Source organism: Catharus ustulatus, chromosome 24 (genome assembly GCF_009819885.2).
Source record: "Catharus ustulatus isolate bCatUst1 chromosome 24, bCatUst1.pri.v2, whole genome shotgun sequence".
NCBI classification, from domain to species: Eukaryota; Metazoa; Chordata; class Aves; order Passeriformes; family Turdidae; genus Catharus; species Catharus ustulatus.
In genome coordinates, this window is record NC_046244.1 from 3,291,717 (window position 1) to 3,319,624 (window position 27,908).

A 27,908-nucleotide genomic window follows, 5' to 3' on the forward strand; every position below is an offset into this window, starting at 1 on the left:
CAAGATGGCGCCCGGACGGTGCCGGCGCTGAGGCCGCTCCGCCGCCAGCGGGGCCCGGGTGAGCGGGGGGCGGCGGGACCCGCCGGGCGCACCGGGCCGGGCCGGGCGGGCGCGGGGCAGAGCCGGCGGAGCGGGGACGGGGACCCCCGGAGGCTGCTGCGGATGCGGAGCCGCCCCGGGGTGCGCGGGGAGGCGGCGGCCGGGGGCGGGAGGGCAGCGGCGGCAGGTGCGGGACCTGTGCCCGCCGGGACGCGGGAGCGCCTCGGGGAGGGGAAGCGACGGCGGGAGATGGCGAGGGAGGCCGCTTGGAGGAAGATGCTCCGTCCCCTGGGCGGCTTTTTCAATTTTATTTATCTTGAAAATGCTGCCTCGGAAGTGTCGGCTGGCTCCCGCCGCTGCCAGCCCGATACTGAGAGAACTCTGCTCTTTCAAAGTGTGTGCAGAAGTTCTGGCACTTCGCAGGCCCCGAGGCTCCTGCAGGTCACGCTCTGCCAAGCTGAGTGAGCAGGGCTTGAAGAAATTAACTCCAGAATTGGTCCCTCATTGCAAATGACCATCTGTGAATTATTATTCTAAGTAAAAGAATAATTCATGCTGGTACAGTGGTACCATGGGGGAAAAAATGTTTGAGCTGAGATGAAAAATATTTGTGTAAGACATGTAGAACAGCTCAAGAAATGTATCTTAAGTGGATTTTTTATTTGAAGGCAGAGCAGCCTGCAGAGCATTGCTGATAACCATCTCATGGACAGGTAGCTGAAGTATTCAGTGAAGTTTCCAGTGGTTTCAAATTCATATGAAGCTGCAAAATTTCCATTCTGAAGCAGTAAAGAAAACTTGAAGTTGTTTTCAGCTGTTGAGGAAGGAAGAGAAGGTGCTGTGGCTGCACTTGCTAAATGATCATTCAGTGGCAAGAGAACTATTTTTCTTATTTCACATTTGAATGAGCAGCAGTACAGCTGTAGAGAACAGCAGGGCTGCTTGTGCTTCTTATGCTGCCCCAGTTTACTGTTCCCAGTCTGTGCTCTGGACTCTGGGCATATTATTTGGATGCAAAGTCTTTTCCACCTTATTCAAATATACTAAATGCATTAGGGTAACTGGAGATGTACAGCATGTAATTATTATGTTCCTCACCAGGAACTGTAGTGATTACAAGAAGTAGTGGTTTCAAACTGAAAGAGGAGAAGTTTAGGTTGGATACATGGAAGAAGCTGTTCCCCATGAGGGTGGTGAGGCTGTGGCACAGATGCCCAGAGCAGCTGTGGCTGTCCCATCCCTGGAAGTGTCCAAGGCCAGGCTGGACAGGGCTTGGAGCAGCCTGGGATGGTGGAAGGTGTCCCTGCCTGTGGCAGGGGATAGGATGAGCTTCAAGGTCTCTTAAAGCCATTCCATGATTCTATGTTGTTATCTTGTGACACTTAAAACATTTCAATAAAAACAATGGGTATGATAAGAATTCAGGGCTTTCCTTGAGGTAGGGATTTCCAGTTCCTCCAACTGCAGAAAAGCATAATGGTGATTGAGTGAGAGCATTGGCACATTTCAGATGGAGATCTGCATCACTGATCCACTAGGGAGTGACTTTTAAGAAATAAAAGAACTTTTGGGCTTGCAGAGACAGCAGTGAGAACCATGTGGAGGGACCTGTTGGTTCTCAAGGATATGGCTCTCAGGATTTGCTGGGACAGCAGTGCCTCCACAGTCCATAGCATAGACCATAAAAATAAGTGGCACTTACAGTGAAACCCTAGTTATGTTAATTAAAGGGCAAATAATCACTTTGGATACAGTATCTTTATTAGAAATGCCATGATAAGTGTGGTGTTTGGAGATTCCTGAGCTGGTGCCTGTTTTATGGGAATCCTAGGAATGGCTTTCTATAGCTCAGCATGGAAGGAAGGTAAATAATGTTCAAGCACTTCTGTGCATTTGTATAACACATCCATTTTTTACTATTGAAAATTTGCTTGGGAATGGAAGAGCAGTAAAGCAGAAAGTCTTTTTCTGTAAGAACTGAAATGAGTCTGGAAGTCCATCACTGTTACACACAAAAGCCTTGATCTTTAGGGATAAACAAATAATATAAAGTGTATAAAAGGGAGATGCTGCCTATTGGGTGTCTCTCTGTTGGAAACAGAAATTCAGAGAGGTTTAGGGATGACCAGTAATGCATTCCTGCCTTGGCAAACCTGTTTAAAGTACTGTAATATCATTGCTGTTGAACTTGTTCTCATGGAAAGGGCAGATATGATCCTGATACTTGACTGCCCAAATGACATAATTTCTTTTACCAATGTGTTATTTCTCCACTGAGAATAAGCTGAAAAAGTATTTCTTCTCCACCTCTATAAAACATGCTGTAGTCAAAAGTGAGAGGATGAGTCCTGTGTTGTGAAATGACTGAAATCAGCTTTTTCACATAGTAATAAATCAGCACTGTACTTACCTGAGAAAATTTTCATTGGATTTTACTGCGTTTTTGGGTCAAATTAGAGTGCACTCATATCTGAAGACTGGAGTGGTATTTCTGCATATTTGCACTTAGAGACTTCTTATTTTCTGTTGACTTCTCTTGACTAGTTGCTGTTTAATTAATAAACCCGGGGTTTGTGTTGTGTTGGTGATTTCTTGGCTCATTATCTTGGTTACCTGAATAAACCTTCTGAGGTGTAACAGTTTCTTTGATTACGTGGCAGTAAGCAAACTCTTTTTTCTTACTGGACAATGGGTAAGAGATTTTAGTGTTCAGAAAATTACAGTCTGCCCATTTTTTCTCTGTTTTTATTCAGGCAGCCTTGAGTAACTGAAGATATCTTTGCAATTAAGTGCCTGTCAATAGAAACAGGATGCCCTATCACATGTGTATTTTAGAGTTAACATGAACTTTATGTTTTTAAATTAGCAAACTTTATTTCGCCTAATGCACGAAAAATTAGTGGATGAGGATATTTCAGTATTGAATTGAAACCATGTAGATGTCCTGGTGTTTAAAAAATGGTCCTGTGCTGCAGCTAGAAAGTGAAACAAAGCCAAGAGCTGTGCAGATCCCAGCCTGGAGCCTGGTCATTAGGAAAACAGGCCATGGAGACTTTCAAGTTGTTCCTGGTTCTCTAATGAACAGGTTTTTACTGGAGCAGTGATGTAATGCATGTCCCATTTTCAGCTTCCAAAATAGGATTGATACTCTCATGCCTGGTTTTTCCTTTCTCTGAATTGGAAGCAGCATTCTCTTTCAAAATGCTTTTTGATTCTGGGATTTAAAAAAACCCCACATACAGAAATTATAAATATGGCTTATAAAATCGAAAATAGTCTACTTAGTAAAACCTAGGGATGCTTAGTAGTCTGTTTCCATCTGACTGAGTTGAAAAGGGATGATCTGCAGTGCTGGTTTTGAATAAAATTACTTGCTTTTGTTTGCTGACTTTATTCCTAACAAGTCATAGATTTTCTAAGGGAATATTTAAAATTCTAAAGCATAGATTCAGAAATCATGTCAAAATACTTTTTGCTTTAAGCATTTTGTTTTACAGACCACAATGTTTCCTTAAATGCAAATGCCTTGTATATTCTTATATGAATAAATATAATTTGTTACCTAAAACTGAGCCTTTATAAAAGGAACTTTTCTGTAACTAAGATAAGATGATGCAGTAGATCTCCTTTTTTTTTTTTCTTTGTTTCCCAGATGCTTTAATGTCTTGAGTAAGTGTGTAGTATTTTTGTACTTATGAGATAAAGCAGTAATTGTAGTGGTTTCAAATCAATATGACTTGGCAATGTTTTCTGAGAATTAATTTTGAAAGTTCAGCTTGCTGGTGTGTGTGCTTCACTTACTTTTCTTTTCTTAGGGCTGTCAGTGAATGGCTGAAGTTCACTGGGGGAAATATTATTAACAATATCCAGGCTTTGCATAGGTCAGGTTGTGTTGCTGTTGAGTTTGAAGGAAAGTTTGGATTAAAATATTTGTTACCTGTATTTGATGGGGCTGCTGAGTGAATTTTTCAGTTGTCAGCTACTGCTGACTTTAAAACTGATTTAATGGGGCCATCATTGTGCCTTTAATAGATGTCACATTGCCCTGGTGACACCTCAGAACAGCATGATTTTCTTTGGGGCTTTTCTGGAGATCCTACCTAGGGCCTGACTGCATGAAACTGGGAATTCATTGGTGTCTGGAGTCAGGGCTTCTTCCTGCCTGCAGTGATGAGAGTACAGACCTTGCTGGTACTCACTGATTGTGCTGGGATCTAATGTTTGGGCAGCAGTTGTAGAATTAATTTCACATTTTCATTTCATTTCATTTAATTTCAATGTTTGATTTTAGGTAGAAAGAAAACTAGTGGCTGCACACAAGACTGTACAATATTAATTTTATTTATTTGCCAGTGCAGTTAATCTTGCTTTCCACACAGTTTTCACTATTAACAAAATAAGTAATGTGGAAGAGGGGAAAAAAATGCAGAAGTGCAGGTATAAAATTTTAATATGAAGAGCGTATTTTAAATTAATAGCTTTAAAAATACTTGTTAAAGCTTTTGGTTTACTACAAATTTAATTTCTCACCTAATTCTGTTTTATTCTCAAGTGGTTCCACTGGTAATTGGTAGTTGAAAGAATGTAGAGTAGTACAGTCTGTTAAGAGTCTGCTTAAACTGTGCTGTGTGAATGTTTAACTACATCAGTTCATTGAGATATGTTGTCATCTGCTAAGAAATACCATTGAGAGGTTTGGATACAGCCAGTTGTATAAGAGTTGAATAAAATATTTCTGAAGTTTGTAAAAATACCATTATTTTTGTTTTAAAAATTCTTTGTTAACAATTAATTCTAAGCAAAGTATTTTTGAATTAGTATAGATTTTGTCTGCTTTTCAAAATCCTGATTTGTGATCAGAAGTGATCATGGAAGAGCTGTGGCATGGAGGGAATGATGATCTTTGGTAAAAGGGAGGAGAAAAGGTAGAAATGGGCAGGTGGAGACAGTGACAACATAAACTCATGTTTATATAACAGCATAAACTCATGCCAGCCACAGCCTGCTGCTCCTGGGTACATGAGATGTTCTGGCTTTTCTTGACTTTATGTAATTGTATAAAAATATTCTAACAGGATAGAAAAATGAGACATTTAATACTAAAAGTAAGGTTGGTTTCATACTAGGAAATTCTTTGACACCTCTCCTGCTACACAGATGATTTCATTTCTGAAATGATGTTGCATGGGTTTTGTCACAATGAACAATGAGCAAGATTGCTGGGATTTTCCCTTATATTCAGGGCTCAGCTTAAGTACAGCTGTTTATACTGACTCCAGTACTGAAATAAGTTGGGAAGTCAGTAATACTGCATTCCAAAAGGAATGCTTTTCTTTGGATGTGTACAAGCTGTTCAGATCAGCTCCTTATCCCAGAACTAGCCTTTGCTGGCAAACTTTAAATCCCTCAGAATCAGTTGCAAAGCTGGAGCTGAAATACAGATGTTTCAGCTCTCACATGGTATGGAAACACTGGGACAAAAGAGTTAAATCTGTAAGAGATGCTAAACAGAAATATAATTTCCAAGGACATTTTTCCTTTTTTTATGGATTTCTTAAGCAGGGTAACATTTGAATGATGCTTGGCAGTGTTGTCACTTTTGCACAGCATTAAGAATTCTTTCAGTGCAAAGCTGTGAGGGATTATGTGAAATTTACTTGGAGTAGATTTTGCCTGAACTTATTTTAAATTAAGTGTTAGTACTTATGCAGAGTACTTAGTAAAAAAATTCATTTGATCATTGTTGCAGTTGGAAAACTAAAGATAGGGAAGAAATAGCAGTGCTTGAATAAAGTGCTTTAAATTATGAGGGACCAGTTAACTGTCAAAAATGAGGGATGTTAATTTATTGAAAATTCTGTATGACAATGGGACTAAAAGGTTTTTGCTCTAATTTGCCAAAAAGCTGTTTTGTATACATTGACAAAGAAAGGAAGTGGGTTGATCTTGACCTTTAGATATGGCATCATTCTGATTAAGTTTCCCTCAAGTTGGGAGTTTCCAAATTTGATGCCTACTTGAACTAGGTATTTTTGTCAGATACCTTTTGAAATCTCAGGCTTTTATTAAAAAGGAATGTAAAATGCATTAGTGCAATAAAATACCTCAGTACAGCTCAATTCAAGAACTATTTTCCTGTTTCCAATATAGAAGAGCAGGGACTCAATACATATATTTTTAAAATTTGAAAACCATGTAAAGCCTTCCATAATGCTTTGATATAAAATTCTAAAGAGATCTGACTTGTAAAGTTATTTTAAGTACTCAATCTTGAGCAAACTAACTTACTTGAAAAAGCAAAGGGAACAATCTTACCTGAGCACATCTGTTATAACATCATTTAAAGTAGGAAAAAGATTCATGGGAGATATCCATGTTGAAATTATTCAGACACATTTGAGCTGTAATAACAAAACTCTAACTTAGAACGGATTTTTTCTAAAGCAAAATGCTGCTTTTCTACAGACAATTTAGGAAGAGAAACTGCAGCTCTGTGTGCACTTTCAGTTCAATGTAAATTTGTACATAGGTATGTGTTACAATTGTCTGTTTTTCTTTTTAGGGTGCATGTAATCAAAGGAGTTTCTTTGTTGTATCTTTTCAGAACACAACAGGAATTCAAAATGAATCAGGTGAGTAGAATTGTAAGACTTTATCAAATTGCTTAGAACAGTTAATTATTAATAAGAAAAGTAAATCATCCACTATAAATGTTCTTTAAAATCTTTGGCCTCATTAAATTTCATAATTATCTATTGTACAGTGTGTATGGTGGTGAGATGTCTGTTATTTCATGGATTCAAGTTTTTTGTGAGTTCCCTTTAGCAGTGTTTAAGTTACTCCTCCTGGCACCTCTTCTAAGAACACTGCTCCAGAAAATTCTATTTCCTCCTGAAACTGCATGTAATAATTCAGTTCCTTACAAAAATGGTTTGAAAATTGAAGACTTCAATTTTTAAAAGTCCTTTTACAATCACATTCCTTTTTCAAATATGCAGTAAGCAGTGTGCCATGAATTGATTGATTGGGAAATGTCACACTTGTGAAATCTGAAGTGTTTCTCCTGGAGCCAAGTGGAAATCACATTTCCTTTGTGGAGCAGCACTCTGCTGTGTGGAGTCACAAATATCCTGACTGGAGGGTGTTTTAGTCAGCACCAACTGTGCAGCATTTTATTCTGCATGTGTTTATCCAAGTAGGAATTGTCCATCAGTTTGTCTGTCACACACAACTGTGGTTTTTAGAGATCTAGAAAAAGTACATATTGCCTCAGATTTTTCTCACAAGTCCTCCTCTCTGTGGCTGATCTTACCAAGCCACTTTGGCATGGGAATGTGACACAGGATATCCCACTGCAGCAAAGCCATTTCTCCTTTGCTGGAAAAGTCACCCATGAACAGAAACTTCATGAGTGAGAAACAACCACAGTACACAGTTGTATAAAATGCTTTGTGTACTCCAGTGTCTGTGTGTGCTTTTATTATCCTTATTTGATCAGCAGCAGGCCTGAGTACAGTTAGCATTTGCTGAAATGTGTTTTCTGTGAACTCATAGAGATACATGCATAAGTAATTACAGCATGAAATGGGTTTGATGGGATGTTTTCTGTTGGTTTTTTCCTCTGATTTAAAGTTAAAAGTCTTCAGTGTATTTGTACATATTAAAAAGATAAAAAGCAAAATACACTCTCTATCAGTGTATTATGAAAAATCATACTTGTATTATATCATATTTGTCTATAGAATTATATATATAAAATAGAAATGACATTTGCATTAGCACACTTAAAAGCATTTATAGTTTGTTTTGGGGAGCAGGGTTAACTGCAACTTCAAGATTTCTGTTGAGAATTGAAATTTTTTCACCTGAAGGATTTGTTTTGATGCACTCAGTGGCATGAAGCCAGCAGCCTATTGCTCTGTCTGCTTGAGGAATAATCCTTATTAGTCATTCCAATAAGGTTTGGATTCTGCTAAAACTCTGAAAAGTGTAGATCCTAATCTGTAATTGTTATCATTGACTGCTTCCTTCTTGTGTGTCCTGTCCCCTGGTGTCCTGTCTGTTGTGTTCCTACACCTGTGAGAAAAGACTCTCACTTTTAACATTTCAGAGGTTTATTAAACCTTAACAAATCCAGCAAAGGACAGACTAAGGAGAGAGGCAGTGCTGGGAGCGTGACCATGTGCCATGTGCTCATCTACAAAGTGGCTGCTCTGCCTTTTGTACCCCTCCCAAAGTCTGTCACTCAATTTTTCTTTGCCCTTTATTAGTGGAGATTCCTTTCTTACAGCTTGATGTGACAGGTGTTGTCACACTATGCCCCCCTAGCAAGAAACTTCTCCATCCCATGCAGTGGGCACAGGTGCACACCCTCCCTCCACAAGCCTTTCACACCCAGGGCTGTCTGGGGGCAGCAGTACTGAGGGGAGAAGGGGACTGTGGGGAGAACTGAGGGTATCTAGACAATAAATCACAATAACATAACTACACATCAATAAAACTTCTCTTAACATTACACAATATTCATCCATTAACTATGAGAGCCAATCCATCACATCACCTATCGATAACAAACCCCCTTCTCTTTTTCTAGAAGTCATTTGGATCAAACAGCTAACCCTCATTTTCCATTTTGATGATCCACTCATGCCTCTCTTAAGTCAAATTTGATTTTTGGATGAGTCATAATAGCATCTGTGGATGTGAGTGAGGACAGTGGAAAAAGGAAAAGAAACTTTGGGTTTCTTTGAGCCCATCAGTCACATTGCCTATCTATAACAACTGTGATTTGTTTCTAGAATTAAGTTAGATTTCTGTTCTGTATCAAAAGTCCTCATTTTTCTTATGGGGACTGCTGATCTCATTTATGCCATGCTGGGATGAGTGTTATCTTACAGTTAAAGGGTGAGATGATCCTCCCTCAGGGACTTCTTACAACAGCTTAGTGTCCTCCTTGGTGTTTCTGGCTTTCACCTTTGGTTTCCAAAGCTTGTGGAGCTTTTAATTGTTCACTGACCATTCATATTGTGTGTATTTAGCATCAACCCTGTGGTGTTTTTTTCTTGCAGTGCCCTTGTCATTTCATTCACTGTTGACAAGTTGTAGTGCCAGGTCTGTATAAGAAATGTTTTTGCCTGATGCCAAACATCTTTCAAGTGGTTTGTTCTCATATTTCTTTCATTCTGCTTGTCTCTGCTTTTGGTGTGACTTTGGTGACCATGAAACTAACTGGGCTTGTGTTGATTTGGTTTATATGAAAAGACTGTTAGTTTTGTGGTTTATCCCACAAAAATCTTGAAGTAGTGAGTGAAAACCTTTTCTTAAATTCTTTGATATGGCCTTCTTGTTGTAAGGAGAAAAAGGATTTAAAAACCCCCATCTGTAGTTGGAGTTCATGTTTTTGGGTTTCTTGGAAGATTGCAGGATAGGCAGTATGTGTCCTCTTTTAAAAGGAGATCTTCCTCTAATGTGTAAATTAGTTCATCAGAATAGCTGAATAATTTATTTTAAAAACCCCAAGCAAACATGGGGTTTGATGGGTAGCATTATCTCAGACTGCACTGAGACAGAGTAGGAGGAATTTGGGTGAAGAGCAATGGCAGCTACTCGAGAAGTGCTGAGGAATTACAGGAGCAAAGGACACCTGCACTTGTGCTGAAACTTCCTCCCCCCATTCCTTCTGAATTTTTCAATGATCATATCAAATATTTCCAATACATATTTAATTTTCAAGCATGAAAATTGTGTGTAACTGTGGCAAAGAGGGGTAGCCAGGTGAGGTGCCTGGACAAGGAGAGACCTGTGTGCTTTTCTGTGCCCAGAGCTGGCACAACTGCCCTTCCTCAACTGCCTCTTCTAACTTCTCTGCATTTCCTCCCTTCCTCCCTTTCCTTTCCTTTCTCTTCTCATTTATCCCAATCCTGTTTCCACCCTAACATGGCACTAACCTGCTTGGCTGTCTGTCATTCATTGCACTGTTCAGGATGGTTTCTTTCCTCTTCCCTCTAATCTTTCACCACCTGTAAATATCTTGTTGCTTAAATGCTGTTTGTAACATTATAGACTAATCTGTGGTTGGTTCATGAGTACAATTATATTGAAAGTGGTGTGAAAAGTTGCTTAATGTGGTAAAAGGTACTGTCATTGTGTCTGGGCTCTGGATTTGATGCAAACAGGAAAAGATTGTTTCAGTTAAGGCACCATTTCAGCATTCAAAGGTCCTTTGGATTGTTCTAAAGTCACTTCACACTGGCTGATTTAAATGCTAGAATATAATTTTCTGATGAACTTCAGAGTAAGAAGCTTAGAAGTGAAATAAGCTTTAGGTGTTTGTGTATTCAAAATTGCAGCCTTGGAAGGAGTGAAAAATAATGTTAAGGCTTCAGATAAATGCAGAATTTGGCTGTAGGACATGCAGAGGTGCACTGCCCTTATCAAGTGGTGAATTTTGTAAACAGAAAAATAAATTTAAATGTGATTATAAGTCTTGGTAGAAAAATAATTGAAATACAGCATTTCTTTTTAGTAGACAGACATTGCTTAGGGACAAGTTGTGATCTGGAAAGCATTTCAAGTAGCTACATCTAAATTGCAAATAAAAAGAGATTGCACTGATTTGACTGAACTAAATTGTTTATTTTACTGTTTTTTGAGTTTGATTGCATATTGCTATTCATTTGAGGTGTGAATTGTATTGTTGTGTAAAGGCCATATCCAATTTTCTAGTGAAATCCATTAATATGACAAGTGCTGGATGAGTGTTGTGTTCTCTGGGTGTCCTGCTAATCTCTGATTTATGTAGGTAGATGCACAATAACGTTCTGATTGTGTACTACTCCATACAAATACACTTCTTAACTGGTAGAACAGTTTGGGGATGTTTACAGTTAAAAGGTGTGGCTATTAAGGAATATACCAGGAAAATCAAAGATTATCACAGTGCTGTACTCTTCTGAATCAGGTGAGTCTGTTTTGATAGGTTCAAATTTATTTGCAGGGTTGAGATTTGAGATTTTTAACTGCTCATCCAAACACCAAACCAAAACCAACACTCTCCTGATGCCTTGGGTTTTAGCTTTTATATTTTTATATTCTCTGCTACTTGGTGTGTAATTGTGAAACTTCATGTTAGGTGTTAGTAGTAGTTAGACACAGCAGTCCCTTCCCAGCTAGAGAATCAAGGACATCCAGTACCCAAAAAGCAGAAACAGATGAAGGAAGGGGGCAAGCCAGGGGGTTGAGACTTCCTAACCTGGGGCTGTGGTTGGACAATTAAACCCAAAATGTAGATGAACCAAAACTTATAAAAGTGTAAAACTCGTGACTGAGATCCATTCTGGATCTGATTTGGGTGCAGCCCTGTCCTTGCACTGCCCAAGGTGAATCCTTTCAATAAATACCTATTTTATTCTCTTTTATTCCTTTTGCTCTGTCTAGTCTCTGTTCCAGGTCAGCCTTTCCAGGCATCACTCCAAAGAAACCAAACCCCCAAATGAAACCCAGCCAAAAAACCATCCTGCTTTTAGCTTGAAACTGGAAGTGCACCATTCTGAGAGCTGTCAGCCACCCTCTTCTATTTCTGTATATAAATTGTTAGAAACCACTGGGAAAATAGACTTGTTTCTCCCTGGATGAAATCCTGGGGTAATGTTCTGGGAAGTTCAGATTTCTTTGATAATGCTGAGAGGAGCATGTTTCTTTTTCAGCTGAGACAGGGCTTCCTGCCTATCAGTTCAAGGCAAACAGATGTCTGAAAATCAGGCTGCTTTCATCAATATTTTTCCTTTTGGGTTGTTGGAAGAGCAAAATAAAGCTTTACTCTGCTTTGAATAGTTTTTCAGCTATTCTAACTAATGAATAAGTATCCCTGGTGTCTGCACTCTTGGATGGGAGGGGATTTCTGGCATTCTCTCCCTTCCATGGTTTCCAATCTGGGGGTCTTTCTCCCCTACAAATAGCTCTCTGTGCAGCTGTTAAGGCTCATGAAGGCAGCACTAGAATAACCTTGCTCTGGCTCGAGTTTTACAATTTTCATCGTTGTTGCAATTAAAACTGGCAGAAGACTTGTTCTTTAACTCCACTCAGCAAGTTGGGTTTTCAGTTGTAGTGAATGATTGCTGTAGCAGCACCCTGACAAAAACTGGGTGCTGAGGAGTGAGGGATGAGAAGTTTTATCTGTTTTGCTTTAGAGAGAAAAAAAGTGAAATTGGGTGGCATATTGAGATGCATTTTAAAATATATTTCCAGTAACCTTTCAGTGTATTTCAAAAGTACTCACTGGAAAGTACTCTGAGTATTACTCAGTAGTTTATTAACTATGTGAAAACTACTATTGTTTCTCTGCTTTATGGTTACAGGTAAAAGCCAGAGTAATTTCCAAAAAATTAAAGTTTATTTGGAAAAATTTCTCAGTTTAACCTGTTTCTAAAAATGGGTTCAGAGCTCAAGTGTAACATCCTTAATGTTAGAGTTGTTCCTGCCATTACCACCAGTGTTTGTTCCTGAGCAGAACTATTAGAGTTCCATATCAGAAGGCAGGGAGTTATTTTAGGGCATGTGGTTCAATAAAGGGTTGGTTTTCACCAAGCACACTTCTTTCAGAATGTGAGCAGATTTTTTTAGGAAACTTTACATTCTTGTAACTTTGAAATTCTGGTCATTTGTATCAGAAATAGTGTTTTGTTAATTGTAAGTGGGTAATAGGGAGCAGGTTGTTTTCTGACAAGTGTGAGTAGTGATGCTGTGGATAATAGTATAAGAATAATATTGAACCTTACAGGCTCCATAAAATGGAACTAATCACTTACTGGACAGTAAATAATTTATTAGATTTATATTGCCTATCAAACTTTAATATAAAAAATACCTTAAAACTTCTTGTATTAATTATAAGCTGCTGTCCAAAGCTCTGAGCTGTTACTTGATGTAGGAAATGTGAGTAACATTTATGATACTGAAATAATTACTGTTAAAACCCTTTTATTCTCTTGTTGCTGAGCAGTAAACTTGACATGCACTTTAATCCCCAAGAACTGTAGTGACAGGACAAGGGGAATGGAGAGCAGGTTTAGCTTGGCTTTAGGGAAGGAGGCTTGGGAGGCCATGGTAAGGGTGCTCAGAGCAGCTGGGGCTGCCCCTGGATCCCTGGAAATGTCCAAGGCCAGGTTGGAAGGGGCTTGGAGCAGCCTGGGGCAGTGGAAGGTGTCCCTGCCTGTGGCACAGGGGTGGCACTGGATGGGCTTTAAGATTTCTGCCCCACTCCAGGGAGGAGTCTCCACCCACCCTGAAAGAAGGGGTGTGTCAGGTCCCTGTTCCAGAGTGGATCTCGCTTTTCTGGGATGAAGTGCTGGACTTCAGATGTCCCCAGACAGCTGTGCCAGCTCAGCAGCTTAGGCAGGGTATCAGTAGTGTCACTTGTCTGTCAGCTCTGCCACATCTCCTCACCCTCAGGACGTTTAACTCTGGCTTTTAGCATGATTCAACCCCAAAAGCAGCATGGCCCTCCATTGGCTGCACGTTTGCAAATAGGGCATTGTCTTACCCCATTCCACGCAGAGCATCCTGCTAGCTGTGCAGAGTGGATGGTGTATTCCAAGTGCAAGTTCTCTGTCTGCATTGGAGTGGTTAATTTACTGCAACATGCTCACTTCAGTCAGCAGAGCCAGGAACTTTTTGGATTTTTTAACTGTATGCACTTTTTGGAACTTTGAGTTTGGTTTTCTCCTGAAGTTACTTTCTAGTCTTTCATACAAAGGGCACTTTGTCACATAAGGCAAGATAAGAAACTACTTTAGATTGATTTTGGAGACTGATTAGATTGAGTATGCCTGGAAGTCATTCTTTGAGAAAGGGAAATAAATGATTGCTAATAAATGTGAAATTATCCTCAGCGCGGTGAGTTTGGAAATTTTACTTTAATTACAAGTCAGAAGGTTTTGAAGTCGGTGTGGGTTGATCACCTGTTGTGTAGTTGTTTTTGCCTGTTAATAATGGTTGGCTTTTTGACTTGTAGAACACAAGTGAATCCCCTGTAGCTGTGGAGACCTTGGATGATGTTCCTGAGCACGTGCTTAGGGGCCTTCCTGAGGATGTGAGGCTCTTCCCATCTGCTGTGGACAAGAGTCGGCTTGGTGAGTGCTGCAGCTGGGAAAAGAGAAGCAAGATTTCTATAGCAGCTCTCAGAAATTGGAGTTGCTGTGTTGCCCCCCTGTGCTGGGTAGAGATGATGTCTGGTTGTATTTGTCTGAAATAATTCCTCTTGGAAAGAGTGGACAGCTCTCCAGTCCAAGACAGACTCATGGAATGATCTTAAGAATATGAATTTTGAGTAGAAGATTTGCTTGGAATAACTTAGATTGGTTTTAACTCCTGATATGTGTCTCCTCAGGTGTCTGGGCAACAAAATCAATTTTGAAAGGCAAGAAGTTTGGACCATTTGTTGGTGACAAGAAAAAAAGATCTCAAGTTAAGAGCAATGTCTACATGTGGGAGGTAAGAAACAGCTTGTAAACAGAAAAATGTGCCTGTTATCTGGTCAATATTTTGTATCTAGCTTTTACTTTTTCCAGACATTTTAGAAATAAATTTGATGTAAGGTAATTACCATCTGTTACTGCCATTACTAAAGGTTATTTATAGGCACCTGGATGGAACAACTATTCTGAATTAAAAGCTTTATAAATCATTGACATTGTTTGAAATTGCTGTATTCCTTATATGCAGTGTGTGGATCTCAGCTGCCCTTAAGAGTTTATTGCTGATTTTTGCTTTGTTGGCTTGAACCCTGAGTGCTGTCAACTGCTTGTGAAATTAGGGAAATTAGGAGGATATGGAATTTCTTAAGGAAGCCACATCACTCCTCCTCATTTAGCTCTTTGAAAACCAGTTTTTGGAGTTTTTGTAAGAGTTCTGAAGTGTTGCAGTATTTCTTGGGCTGGGCTTGCCTTGAAGCAGGTGCTGTCTGAGCAGCTCCATGGCAGTCAGGAGACCTTGGCTATTATGTAGATGTCAAAATGTAAATGTCATCATCGGGAGCTGAATCCCATCTACAGTGTCTTTGAGGCAGCTCATTTACCACTCCAAAGACTTCCTCAGTCTTTCTGAAGACAAGCACAGGACGTGGTTTTAGTGAAATGAATAGTCAGGGAGGGGAAGGGTGGAGGAATGTGGCATAGAATGTTCTGGAACATGGATTTTTAGGCTAAGACTCTGATAATGGTCATCCATCCTTCAGTCCCCTTGCTTGCAGAAATGGAACTCCCTAAAACACTAAAAACATGCACAGAGCTTAGAGTTAGCCTCTATCAGAGGAATTGATACAGGACATTCTCATAAATGCAGATTCCCCTTTAGAAAAACAATACAATTTTCAAATATAATGTTTGTTGCAGTGAGCTCATGCTATCACAAACTGCAGTGCATAAGGTATCTCCAGTTTTGATCAGTCACAGGAACATTTGGTGAGATTGAATCAGTCAAGTAAATTATTGACCTCACAATTGTGTTTCTCAGTGCTGGATGCTGAATGTTCATGGTGGATATTTTTGCAGTTTGTGTTGAGAAATGATAGTTGCAATCCAGCTATTTCAGAGTTTCCTGGTTTGCAATGCAGGTGATAATGGGAATTGTTAGATGCCAGAGTAATTGTTTGTTGCTTTAATAGTGACTTTAGAGTTAGAAAAAAAAAGCAGCTAAAATGAGACTGCAACAGTTGGTCCCATATGCTGATACCTGAAACCAGTCCAGAATCTCAACTGTTAGAAAATATGGTTTGTGGAAGGAGGGTGCTGTGTAGGAGCGGTTCAGTACATGGACACTCTGCTTGGGGAACAACCTTTTCCACAAGTGTTCCATCTGCTTCTTTAATCAAATTAATCTGAATAAAAAGTAAAGCTTCTAAAACTGGCATCTCCAGTCAGTTTTAATGATTTTGAACTGTCATACCAGAGGCTCACTGTGAAAAAGATGAGCTGTGGCAGTTTATGCCTCTGGTGTCTGAGGAGAGAACATATTTTCCTTTTTTACTGGTAAAAAGCCACAGTTGGGAAAATGAGAACAAGTGTCTGAGAAGGGAGGGAAATGCTGGTTTGGAATGAGTGGCACAGCTGTGCTGAGTGGGTTTTGTTGTGGGTACTTAAATTCACAATGGTGTGGAGAGGAGTTGGAGCTATTTTCCTTCTCACAGTGCACAAGGCCTTTAAACAATATTCTGTAAGTTAAACTGTTATATTCTGTAGATTAGAAAAGCAAAGAAGTATTTTGGTTTGTGGAAAACCCATAATAAAGTTATATAAAAACATAATTGGGTTATATAGATATATAAAAGTAATCAGTAATTACATTTAGACATATATTTCATGTCTGTTTAGCTCTCCCACAGCATTCCTTGGCTCTTCCATTTTGAATTTATTAAATAGGGTATTTTCTAAACTGTTGTAGAAGTGTACATAAGGTTGAAATTGGAGAACAGTTTGAAAAGCCTTGGAATTATTTGTAAAGTATCAGAAAATAAAAAGCTACAACATTGTAGTTTTTTGGGCTTCTAGAAAAACAGAAGGAAAAATACCCACTGATAGCTCTTCTTATGGGCATCTAACTTGGATTACAAGAAGAGTGGGAGATGCATAACATCTTGGAAGAGAAGCAGAGTCACCTGTCACCAGAAAATAGTGAAGTTGTCAGTCCCCTTCTTGCTATACTACAAGTTGTCTTGAAATGTAAATCAGGAGTAGGTGTCAGCCTTTTCCCCAAGAGCAAAACCCAAAGAATTTACACAGCATCTTGGAACATGCAGAATTTTATTGACATGGTCAGTTTTTTAAGGTGATCACAAGATTTCTGAAAGGTTAAAATGTTCTTTTATACCCTAAAACAAGATTAAATATAAAGTATGCTTTATCTTTCCAAACAAAGCAAATACTTCTAGCTTCTATGTAGTTACTTTTTCCTATTGATCAGATGGTAAAAATAAAGCTCTGTGGCCTCCATATCTTAAAATCAGTCAATTTACTAAATGCAAAATCTAGAGTATTGTTTCAGGCTTGCCAAACTGAAAAAGAAGTGTAAAATATTTTAAGGATTTTGGCTTTTGAATCCAGAGCCTTCAGAGATGGGTTTCAGGCCATGAATTGATATCCAAAAAAGACTGGATGTGGCACTCAGTGCCATGGTCTGAGGTGTTGGGGCATGGCTTGGACCCCATGATCTTGAGGATCTCTTCCAACCTGATGATTCTGTGAATTCTGTGCATTCTGTCAGTGGGTTTTTCCCAGCTGTAGCAGTTTCTCTGACAGACTGCAGAGGAGCAGCAGCACTGGCCCAGCCCAACCCTGGCTCTGGGTGTTGTCCCTGCCCTTGCTGATGTCCCTGCCCTGGGGTGGCCCTGGGTGCTGTGTGTCCCTGCAGTGCAGGGCTGTGTGCTGTGGTGTGAGCAGGTCTCTGTGCCTCTCTCTCAGGTGTATTACCCCAACCTGGGCTGGATGTGTGTGGATGCCACCGACCCCGAGAAGGGCAACTGGCTGCGCTACATAAACTGGGCGCGCTCGGGCAAGGAGCAGAACCTCTTCCCTCTGGAGATCAACAGGACCATTTACTACAAGAGTCTGAAGGTATCACTGCCTGAACAGTTGCTTTTATTATTGATTCTTTTTATTCTGCTCTATTAGTAAACTTTTTTTAAATTGCTATTTATATTAAGCAATTTTATTGCTATTTATATTACTATTATTTATTCTATTGATATTACATTTTATGAAACATTGGAAACACTGCAAATGCTACACATATTGGGATAAATTCTTGTCTGCCAATACAGTTGACATTAGATTTATTGTTAAACTACAGTCTATATCAACACTGTCTTACTGGATAATGGTTTGCTGTAGCACCAAATTTAATACAAACTAGAACGAAAAACTGCAGAGTATATGAAATAAATGTTTTGCTATTTCTGTAGATACCAAGGTTCTTTCTGCTGAGGATGCTTTTGCAGTAATCAGTTATTTTTATAGTCTGTGCGTTGTTTGACAAAGTTTGGCTGTCAAGACTTTTATGGGTAGCTCCATGAAACTATTTCTCAAGGTTTTATACCATTTTGGTTTTTTTCAGGGAGTGAGGGAGAGGCAGGGAAAAGGGTGTAATTCCTGAAGCATTTTACCTTCCAAATCAAGAAAAAAAAAATTAAGCTATAATGGTGGAGCATGTTAGGTTAAGATGTTATGGCTCTAAAGTATTTCTTGAATGCCTGATCAAGACCTCCTGGCATTGAGTGTGTGTAGCTTGACTTAGGATTTTTTTAAAATACTTTTGGGTGTTTGAGGTATATATAGTTTTGGTTTTGCACTATTGCTGTTCCTTCCATTTCCTTGTGAGGCCAACAATGTCTGTAAGTATCTGATATCTTAATAAAAGAGTGACTTAAGTTTATGGGGCAGTGCAGCAGTAGGTAAGTGTTGTATTTTAGGTCACTCAAGCTAGATGGAAGAAACCCTCTAAACATTTTCTGAAGTTTGTAATGGCATTCAAGTAGAGGTTCAGAGTCAGCCAGACTGCTGACTTCTCTGCAGTGTTTATTCACAGAGGCTGGCTCCCAATATGGTTCTGTAGCCAGCCTTGATTTCTCTAGACACTTTATCTTGGATTCCTCTGCCTTTGCCCACAGTCCCACTAGCTCATTAATACAGGAATGCTTCTGGTGTCACTCTCACATTTTAAATTTCTCATTAAATCTTTTCTGCAAAAGTTTCAGTTCTGACAGAGACAAGCATTCACATGTTAAAAATTTGTTTATTTGATGGATGATATTGCACTTTGGAAAACAACTGTACTGCTGAAAGAGGCTGAGCACTGCTGACAGATTAACAAATACCTTGTCTCAGCACTGGAATATCCTTTTGTTCCTTTGGTTGTTGTCTCTTGAAACTTAATGAATTTTATCCCAGTCACACCTTACTGCTAACTGAGACAAAAGAAGGCATGCAATAAAGAACATCTTAAATGTCCTTATCTTTTGCATATAATGTCAAGATCTCTACCCTGCCATTTCAAACCTGCTGTCAATTTACCAGCCCAGATATGAACACATGGTTCTTTCCTGATCTTTATCATAATTCATAAATTTAGGGGGATTCCACTTGCTGACAAATAAACAGCACAGGTTTTATTTACCCCCAAAGGAGAATTCAGGAGGCTTGTGTGGAATCTTGTTCTGCTTTACCTTGAATCACTGAAAGTATAGTCATGGGGTCTTATTTTTCCCAAGGTTTCTTTCAGCTTTTTGTAGGTTTTAAATTTGTAAGTTAAACAGGCTGATTTCCAAGCCTCATTGCTGAGATAACAAAGTCCAAATTTGCTTGGTGTGGGGCCACCTCAGAACTGTAGAGCTTTAACTTCCCTGTTCCCCATGAATAGTCATAGAACAGAACTTGTGAGTGAGCACAAGCAAATGTTTTTCTCTTCATCTTTCCTAAAGGGGTGAGGGTATTTGTGAGCTGCTTTGCATCTGCTTTCCTCAGGACAGCTGTGTGAGAGCTGTGATATTGCAGGGGAACATCTTCAAGATGCAGTTTCAGCTCTTCCTGCCTCTGCTCATGAGAGGAGCTTGCTGTGTAGTGTTGTTCTGCACACACAAAACTTGAATTCTAGTAAAGGTGAAATACAGGGAAAACTCAGTTTCAAAGAGTCTTCTGATAAGGCTTGGCTATGAAACTGTCCCTGATGAAAATTAAATTGATTTGCTTGTGGAAGATTGTTTTGCCCAACAGGTTTATAACACTCCTAGATCCTCCCTGTTACATAGGAGAGAGCAACATAATGTTGGGTTACAGAGTGTGAAAGATTCACACAAGTAAATGTCAGACTGTTCACTTTGGTTTTGTTTGGTGAGATGAGGCACACCCAGGTGCAGCAGCACAATATCACAGTAAAATGCAGTGTCTGTGGTGAAAAATAGATAAGTCATTTCACGATTATAAGCCACACCATTTTGACTGAAATTTTGGTCCGAACCCAAAGTGCGGCTTATAATCAGGTGTGGCTTCTATATGGACAAAGAACAAAAAGTTGCTGTTTTAGTTTGGAGGACAGGTGTCTGCTGAGAAAGGCAGGAGCTTCTCTTTGAAATGGAGAATGTAAACCCCCTCCCTCCAAATTATTATAATTTTGAAATCAAGCAGCCTTCAGGCAAAGATATGGGAATTAGGAATAACAGTTCTTTACTAGGGAAATTAAAATAGAAATACAGCACTACAAAGAACAAACCCCAAACCCTGACACAGTCAGAGTACAACCTGACACCCGTCAGGCAGGGTGTTGGCAGCAGTCCCATCCCATGGTGGCTGCATCCTCCTGCAGTGACAGATGTGGCTCAGTTGGAGCAGTGCTCCTGTACAAGGTGCAGTTTCCCTCCGGAGCTCCAGTGGGGATGTGGAGAAATCCCATTTTCCTCTGGAGTCCAGTGGAGAAAGGGGCTCCCTTAGTGTCCCAAAACCTCTGTTTTTATCTTGGTAAGAAATGTTGGGCTCTTCCCCCTGGCTGGAGCAACTCCCAATGGGATGCAGTAATTTTATCAGTCCCACAGTGGGACTCAATGGCCATGAGCAGAAAATGACTGGCTGGAGGAAGGATGGGTTGTGAAAAGATAAAGAACAATGCCCTGCCTGGTTTCAATGGATGCCCATTAGCAGAATATCTCCCAGGGAGATCAGGATCACTGCCCCCACCCTCAACAGATGGTGATAGAACAGATACCTTTGATCACACCCTGTATAATCAGGTGCAGCTTATAACCATGAAATTACTATTGTCCTTATCTCATTGCCACTGAGGGAGCAGCTTTAATTGTCTGGTTGAGAAACTGCTGCTGCATCTCATTTTAGAAGCACAAGGTTAGAGGGCTTAATTTAGATTCTAGAGCAGTCACAATAAAACTAAATTCATCAAGTTGAACGTTAGCTCCAGCCATGCAGCCAACAAATTATGTGCTCATTATCACCCTGTGTTTGCATTGCCTGAAACCTCATCCAGATCTTTGTATATTTTTTAGATGATAAGGGGGTTTTTTGCATTTTTTTTCCTGCATTCCTTGCTGCTCACCAGCTCCAAGGCCATGCAAATAATTTTGCCACTATTTATTCTGTCAGGCCTCTGGGACTCAAGGAAGCCAAGCCATAGGCTTTGCTTGTGTTAAAACTTATTCTTGCCTTAGTTGTTGGGATCTTGCACCTCTTGTTGTTCCAGTGTCTGGGGTATGATGATAATTATCACCTTTATCATGTGCTGTCAGACCCACTAAAAAATGGGCTGTAGAAGAAAGAAATCCTACTTTTCCTCTTGATATAAAATTACCCTTTGGCTTCAGACTAGGAATAAAAATCTGAGGCCACCCTTTGCTCTGATGTAATGACTGAAAATAGGATCTGGTCTCCTTCAGCCTCATGTTCACTAACCCCTGAAAGAGGGGAGTTAAACTTAAGGCATTGAAATTTTTCTTGGTTTTGGGTAAAATGCTTCAGGAAATGGAGAAACAATGAGGAAGATTTAAAAAGTAAGTTAAAATCTTTAGTCTGCCAACTTGGGGACTTATTAGTTTGAGTCTGATATTTTAAGGAGCATGTGAAATGAACTGATCAATAGAATTTCTTTTGTTGCAGTGCTGGGAATATGAGTAGCATTTGCAGTGATGCCAATTTGACTAATTTAGTCTGTGATTTTTTTTTTTTTTAATTGGTTAAAAAGAAGAGAAATAATCAATTTGGAATGGCAAGCAAACCTTAGATTTTTGTGATGAAGTGAATTTATTAAACATGTAATTATCTGTTTTCCCAATAACCAACTGTGACAATCTTTTCCTGGATCTTTAGATTTTGCTCCATATCCAGCTGTAGTGGCTGCCTGAGCTGTAACTTATTATTGTATTATAATTAATTAACATTATCGAATGCTTTGTATAGGCTAGGTATGTTTGTCCCAACCTGGCTGCTCTCTGAAAAGAATGAACATCCATAGAAATATCCATAGAAATGAGCACTGGAATTTAAATCAATGTCACTATTTGAGACAAAACACAATTTGGGACATTACAGCTGAAAGGGTAATGCCAAAAGTAATAATAACAACAACAACTGTGTATGAATTATTAACACAAGGACTGCATTAATAATTAACTCTATAACTGTATTAATATTAACTGTATTGATGTTATCTCTGCATTATCAGGAACTGTAGTGATGGGCCAAGGAGCAGAATAGAAATAGAAAGAGGGGAAATTTATGTTCAGTGATAAGAGATTGTTCCCTGGGAGGGTGTGAGACCCTGGCACAGGTGCCCAGAGCTGTGGCTGCCCCTGGATCTCTGGAAATGTCCAAGGCCAGGCTGGACAGGGCTGGAAGGTGTCCCTGCCATGGCAGGGGTGGAACTGGATGGACTTTAGGGTCCTCTTCCAACCCCTTAACATTCCATAATTTTTCAGATTTTTTTTCTAAGTTTTCTTGTGGATTTTTGATGGCATGATTTTTTAAATGATTTTTTTTTTGCAGTTTGGGGTTTTGTATGCGTGTTACAGTCTGTGGGTATTTTTGGGGCTGTTTTTGGGGCTCTTTTGGGTACTGTTTTGGCCTGTTTTGGGTTGTTTTTGGGTTCTTTGGGGTTTTTTGGGGCTCTTTTTGGTTGTTTTTGGGGCTATTTTGGTTGTTTTTGGGGCTCTTTTTGGTTGTTTTTGGGGGCTCTTTTGGAGTTGTTTTTTGGGCTCTTTTTGGTTCTTTTTGGGCTCTTTTTGATTGTTTTTGGGTCTCTTTTGGGGTTTTTTTTGGGAGCTCTTTTGGGGTTTTTGGGGGCTCTTTTGGGTTGTTTTTGGGGATCTTTTTGGTTGTTTTGGGGCTATTTTTGATTGGTTTTGGGGCTCTTTTGGGGTTTTTGGGGGGGCTCTTTTTGGTTGTTTTTGGGGCTCTTTTTGGTTGTTCTTGGGGGCTCTTTTTGGTTGTTCTTGGGGGCTCTTTTTGGTTGTTTTTGGGGCTCTTTTGGGCTGTTTTTGGGGCTCTTTTAGGTGCTGTTTGGGTGCTGGTTTTGGGGCTCTTTTGGGCTGTTTTTGTGCTCTCTGTGGGCGCTGTTATTTGCGTGCCCGGCGCGGTCCGGGGGCGGGGCTGCGCTGCGCCCTCCGGCCGGCAGGGGGCGCGCGGGGCGGCGCCCTCGAGGCTCGGCGGGGCCGCTCCGCGGGCGCCTCCGCAGCCGCTCCCCGCCCCGCCAACAACGCGCGCGCTGATTGGCCGCGCGCCCTGTGTTGTGTCCCCGCAGCCAATCGCGGCGGGCGAGGAGCTTCTGGTGTGGTACAATGGCGAGGACGACCCGGCGATAGCGGCCGCGATCGAGGAGGAGCGAGCGAGCGCCCGCAGCCGCCGGCACTCCCCGAAGGCCCGCAGAGGTACGGAGCGGACCGGCCCCGTGGCCGCCGGCGCGCGGGTTAGCCCGGCCTGCGGCCGCCGTGACCTTCCGCGGCCCGGCAGAGGAGGGAGGGAGGGAAGGGCCCGGCCCGGCCGGCGGCGCCGCGGCTGGAACGTGGAAGTTGTGGCTGGAAAAGTTGGGAGCGGCGCGGGAAGGGGGAACGTCCCGCTCCGCCGGCGGGGCCGCAGCGAGCCCGCGTGGGGCGGGGACCCAGCCCGCGGTCCCTCCTTAGAACGGGAGCGGAGCTCGGGGCCCTGGCGATCCCTCCTTGGAACGGGAGCGGAGCTCGGGGCCGCCCGGATCCCTCCTTGGAACGGGAGCGGAGCTCGGGGCCCTGGCGATCCCTCCTTGGAACGGGAGCGGAGCCCGGGCCGTGGCGATCCCTCCTTGGAACGGGAGCGGAGCTCGGGGCCGCCCCGATCTGTTCGTGGGAAGCGAGAGCGGAGCTCGGGGCCCTGGCGATCCCTCCCTGGGAAGGGAGCGGAGCCCGGGCCCTGGCGATCCCTCCTTGGAACGGGAGCAGAGCCCGGGGCCGCCCCGATCCCTCCCCGGTAAAAGCGGAGTCTGAGCCCGGAGCCGCCCCGATCCCGCTCTGGATAAGGGGGAGCCGGGCCCGGAGCCGCCCCGATCCTTTGGGAACGGGAGGCTGAGCCCTGGGTCTGGGGCACGGCAGTCGAGCCAAGTGAAGAATTCCGCTCCTGTTATTTCCTTGCGGTTTTTAATTTCTTGTTGTTTCTAGGCCGATTTGTTGGTTCTGGAATTTGGCAGGCGGTGGGAATGGCTGCTCCTGGCTGCCTTGGGTGAGGAGGGAGGGTGGGACAGAGTTTCGGTGGTATAAACGCATTATTCCCTCTCTGAATATGTATGTCAGAGCAGACATCCATTATTTTTTTCCATGACTAATTCAGCAGCAGGGTTTTTTAGAGTGCGTGTGCCTCCACGCGTGGCCTTATATAACTGACATTTTCACTAACGTTTTAGGCCAAAATCACAACAAAGCCTTTAGTTACAGGGACTAGGTATAAGAGGGAAATATTTACAGTTATAGCACAGATGTATCAATTCCTCTTGCAGGGGAGCATGTACATTTTGGTAGTCTAGAGGTTACCAATGAACCAAACAAAGATAATATTTTAAGAAGCATCATTGTAAATTTTTTAATGTAAAATGTAGGGCCTGATCTTATAGCTAGTGCATTTGACTGGAACTCACATTGGAAACAAGGTCAGATATTGAAGAGTTATTGTGTAAGTTTTTTATATGAGATTGAGGAGAGGGGACTGTAGTGCAAAAAGTTATTTTGAATAGTGTTTCACAGGTTAAGCAAATACTGAAATTCAAGCACTAAGTTCTGTTTTATAATGAAAAGCATATTTAGCACATATATAAGTAGCACTTGGTAAATTACAGACTGTATTATGTTGTTTTTACCTAAATCTACATTATCTTAACAAATGGAATTTGTGTGCCTATGATTTACCTGAAAGGCTAGAAAAACAACCTGCAAGAATTTGATTATATGATAAATCAGAAAAGCCAGACAGAATAATTTCTAAGGTAATTTTTCATGGCATAGAAGTTTGATTTGCATTCATGAAGTTATAGGTAAAAATACCAGTGAACTAATTTGGTTTCTGGGTTTTGATTTTATACTCTTTTGTAGGTTTAGTGTTTTAACTGTTACAGATTTCATAATTAGGATCAGTAAATCTATTCCTCCTTTTTATAAACACAAGTTCCTTAATGAGGCTCACAATTATTGAATAAAAAGCAACCCAGTGATTACCAACTCCAAGCACAAAATTGATGAAGCATGTAAGAATAACCAAGAATAATCTATTTATGGAGTTACACTCTTGTCTCATGGAGCAGAAAGACCAAATTCTTTAGTATTTAGTTGATTTGAATTGTTAATGTTTCAGCTGTAATTTGATGAGGCAATTCATTGGATATTTTGAAATTTTATAGCTTTGTTTTTCATAGGTTTCACTGGAATTTTTTTACTCTGCATTTACTCTGTTATTTTAGTGTTTGTAGTAACATCTGTTAATATTTGCAATTCACAGCAATTTTTTTATAAGAAATACACACATTTTTTCCTGCAGATTTGGTAGCAGTAGCTGCAGTGAGGATTCCAGAATGGTTTCTACTCATATCTGTGCTTCTGTAGACTCAGCTGTATTCTTGGATGGGGAAGCTTCTTAACCCTAGACTTGAGGGGTTTGGGGAAATAAAGGAAATTATGATGAATATGATTGAAAAGTAATTAATTAAAAAATAAATAGTCTAGTCATACAAAGGAATGGGAGGAGAAAGATTTTTTGTGAATTAACTTTATATGTGTGAAAAATTGGGAGTCAGTATAAGGTAATATTTGAATTAAATAGCAATTTAACAAATTTGCTAGAGAGGAGCTCCTCCAGAGGGCTGTGAAATTTGAATTCATTAGTGACCTAAACAGATCAATAATTTTTTAAAAATTTATTTTGGCCTATGTTACACACTGTTGTCTTAGATATTGAGAAGAAAATATAACCAAGTAAGAATTGGTAAATTCCAACAACTGTGAATAAGTGTGTCCTGCATTTTCCAGAAAAGTAAAGTGACAGTTTAATACCCTAGGAATGACTAGACAAGACATTATTTGAGAGGTTTATTATAATTTAGTGATACAGACTATGTAGTTATAAGATAAAACTTACAATTATTCTATTTTCAATAAAACAAACATCCTTTTGAATTTTTGATCCATCTTAGGTCTTGTGCTTGATAAGATATTTATCCTTTACAAAGAACCTTGTCCTGCCATCCCTGTGAGGAGCTCTTGGCAGGTGAGGAGAGGTGAGCGTTTCACAGCTATTGAGAATGGCCCAGTCAGTCAGGGGAGGCTTTCACTGCTGGAATCTGTTCATGTTGCAGGAGGAATCCTCTGAAGGAATGATGGAACCCTCTGGTGCTGTAGGTCAGAGTGAGTTCCCAGAAGAGGCTGAGGCTGTGAGGTTTGGGTGAGCCAGGAGCTGGCCAGACACAAAGTCCACACTGAGCTGCTCGCCCTGACCTTGAGCTGCCCTGTTTGCCACTGATCCCTGCCACAAGGTCCATAATCTCCTTTAGGCTGTTTCTGGCCTGGCACCTGGCAGTTCCTCCAGGTCCCCATCTCCCTCCTGCATATTTTTGGTTTTGTGTTCTGCATTCAAACTGCTTTATAGTCCCCAGGTGTTCATGTTTGATGGCTCCTGCCTGCCTTGGCTGTAGCTTTTCTTAGCAAGAATAAATCCTCTGCATCTTCCTTTTACCATGCACAGCAGCTCAGGAGTCCTGGAGGGAAAAGGTAGTTATTGCTAATTTATTTTTGTACATGGGAGCACTGTGTGATGTTCCTAAGGTGCATTTGAGATTTAGAAAGAAATTTAGTGGGATAACAGGGTGTTGAAAGGGGTGGGGATGCAAAAAGGAAAACCTGGTGAGATTTTTATCAGAACCAAGCTGTTATCACTGCCTTACCTCCACAGTCCAGAGCCAGCAACTGCCAGTGCATGGCCCACAAGAGCTGAGGTTAGGGATTTTTTGTTTCTTTCGCATTTTTCTGAAATTTTGTTTTTTTTGTTAAACATTTATCATTGTTCATGTGCTGCCTGCCAAGATTGAAAGGGAAATCTGCTCAATCAGACACATTAGCACAAGATCTTTCATTAATTCTCCTTCTAAGGAAATTAAAAAGCTTGGGTTCACTTTGCAAGTTGGGTTCTTGTGTCCTTGAGAGAAGTAGTGTAGATTTTTATTGTCTCATCTGGGTGTTTCTTCCTTTGCATATGACAGGAATAACTTGTAGCAGTGAGCAGTAACATGGACAGTGTTTCCTTCAAAAAGAACTCACGAAGCCTCTGGCTTCAGACTCGGTCTTTCTGAAAAAAAGTAACCTTAAGTAGCTAAAGTTTTGTTTTGTTTTAAAGAAGGGATGGTCATTCAATAGATGGTCATACATAAAGATATGCAGTGTTTTTATCAGGCTGTAATCTGCTTTAAGCTGCTGCATGGGCTCCAGAGTGTGATCAAACAAGGCTAAAATCTCATTTCTGTTACAGATTATATGGCAGATCAAAAGTCTGGTTTTGTGGAAGAAAGATACTGATCTTACTCAGGATGAAAGCTTGCCCTGCTTGCATGTAATACCTCTAAAAGAGCCTTTTTTGGGGGGAGAAGAGGACAATGTTTTCTTTTTCCTGTGCTGGTTTCTGTCTCTGGAGGTTCCCCTCATGGCAGGCAGGTCTGGGCTGTGGGTGCCTCCCTGGGAGCTGCACTGGTGCATCAGGCTCTCCAGGGGGGTAAAAGTCTCTCATTTAATTCTTCCCAAAGCACATGCTGCATAATGCAGCTGGAGTGGCTTGTGAAACCCAGTGACCTCTGAGCCACACTTGTGTCAACTCCTAAAATAT

At 40.8% G+C, this 27,908-nt stretch overlaps 1 protein-coding gene across 2 annotated transcripts in view; it reads left to right on the top strand.

Annotated features, from left to right (window-relative positions):
* Window positions 1–27,908, top strand: part of LOC117006881 (PR domain zinc finger protein 2-like) — a 62,235-nt gene continuing 34,327 nt past the window's right edge. For both annotated transcript variants that reach the window (XM_033079605.2, XM_033079603.1), the window contains exons 1-6: window positions 1–58; window positions 6,602–6,671; window positions 14,051–14,168; window positions 14,426–14,529; window positions 17,493–17,645; window positions 23,326–23,452. In XM_033079605.2, the coding sequence (XP_032935496.1) occupies window positions 6,663–6,671; window positions 14,051–14,168; window positions 14,426–14,529; window positions 17,493–17,645; window positions 23,326–23,452 (511 nt within the window). In that variant the 5' untranslated portion in view covers window positions 1–58; window positions 6,602–6,662. The remainder of the gene's footprint in view (window positions 59–6,601; window positions 6,672–14,050; window positions 14,169–14,425; window positions 14,530–17,492; window positions 17,646–23,325; window positions 23,453–27,908) is intronic.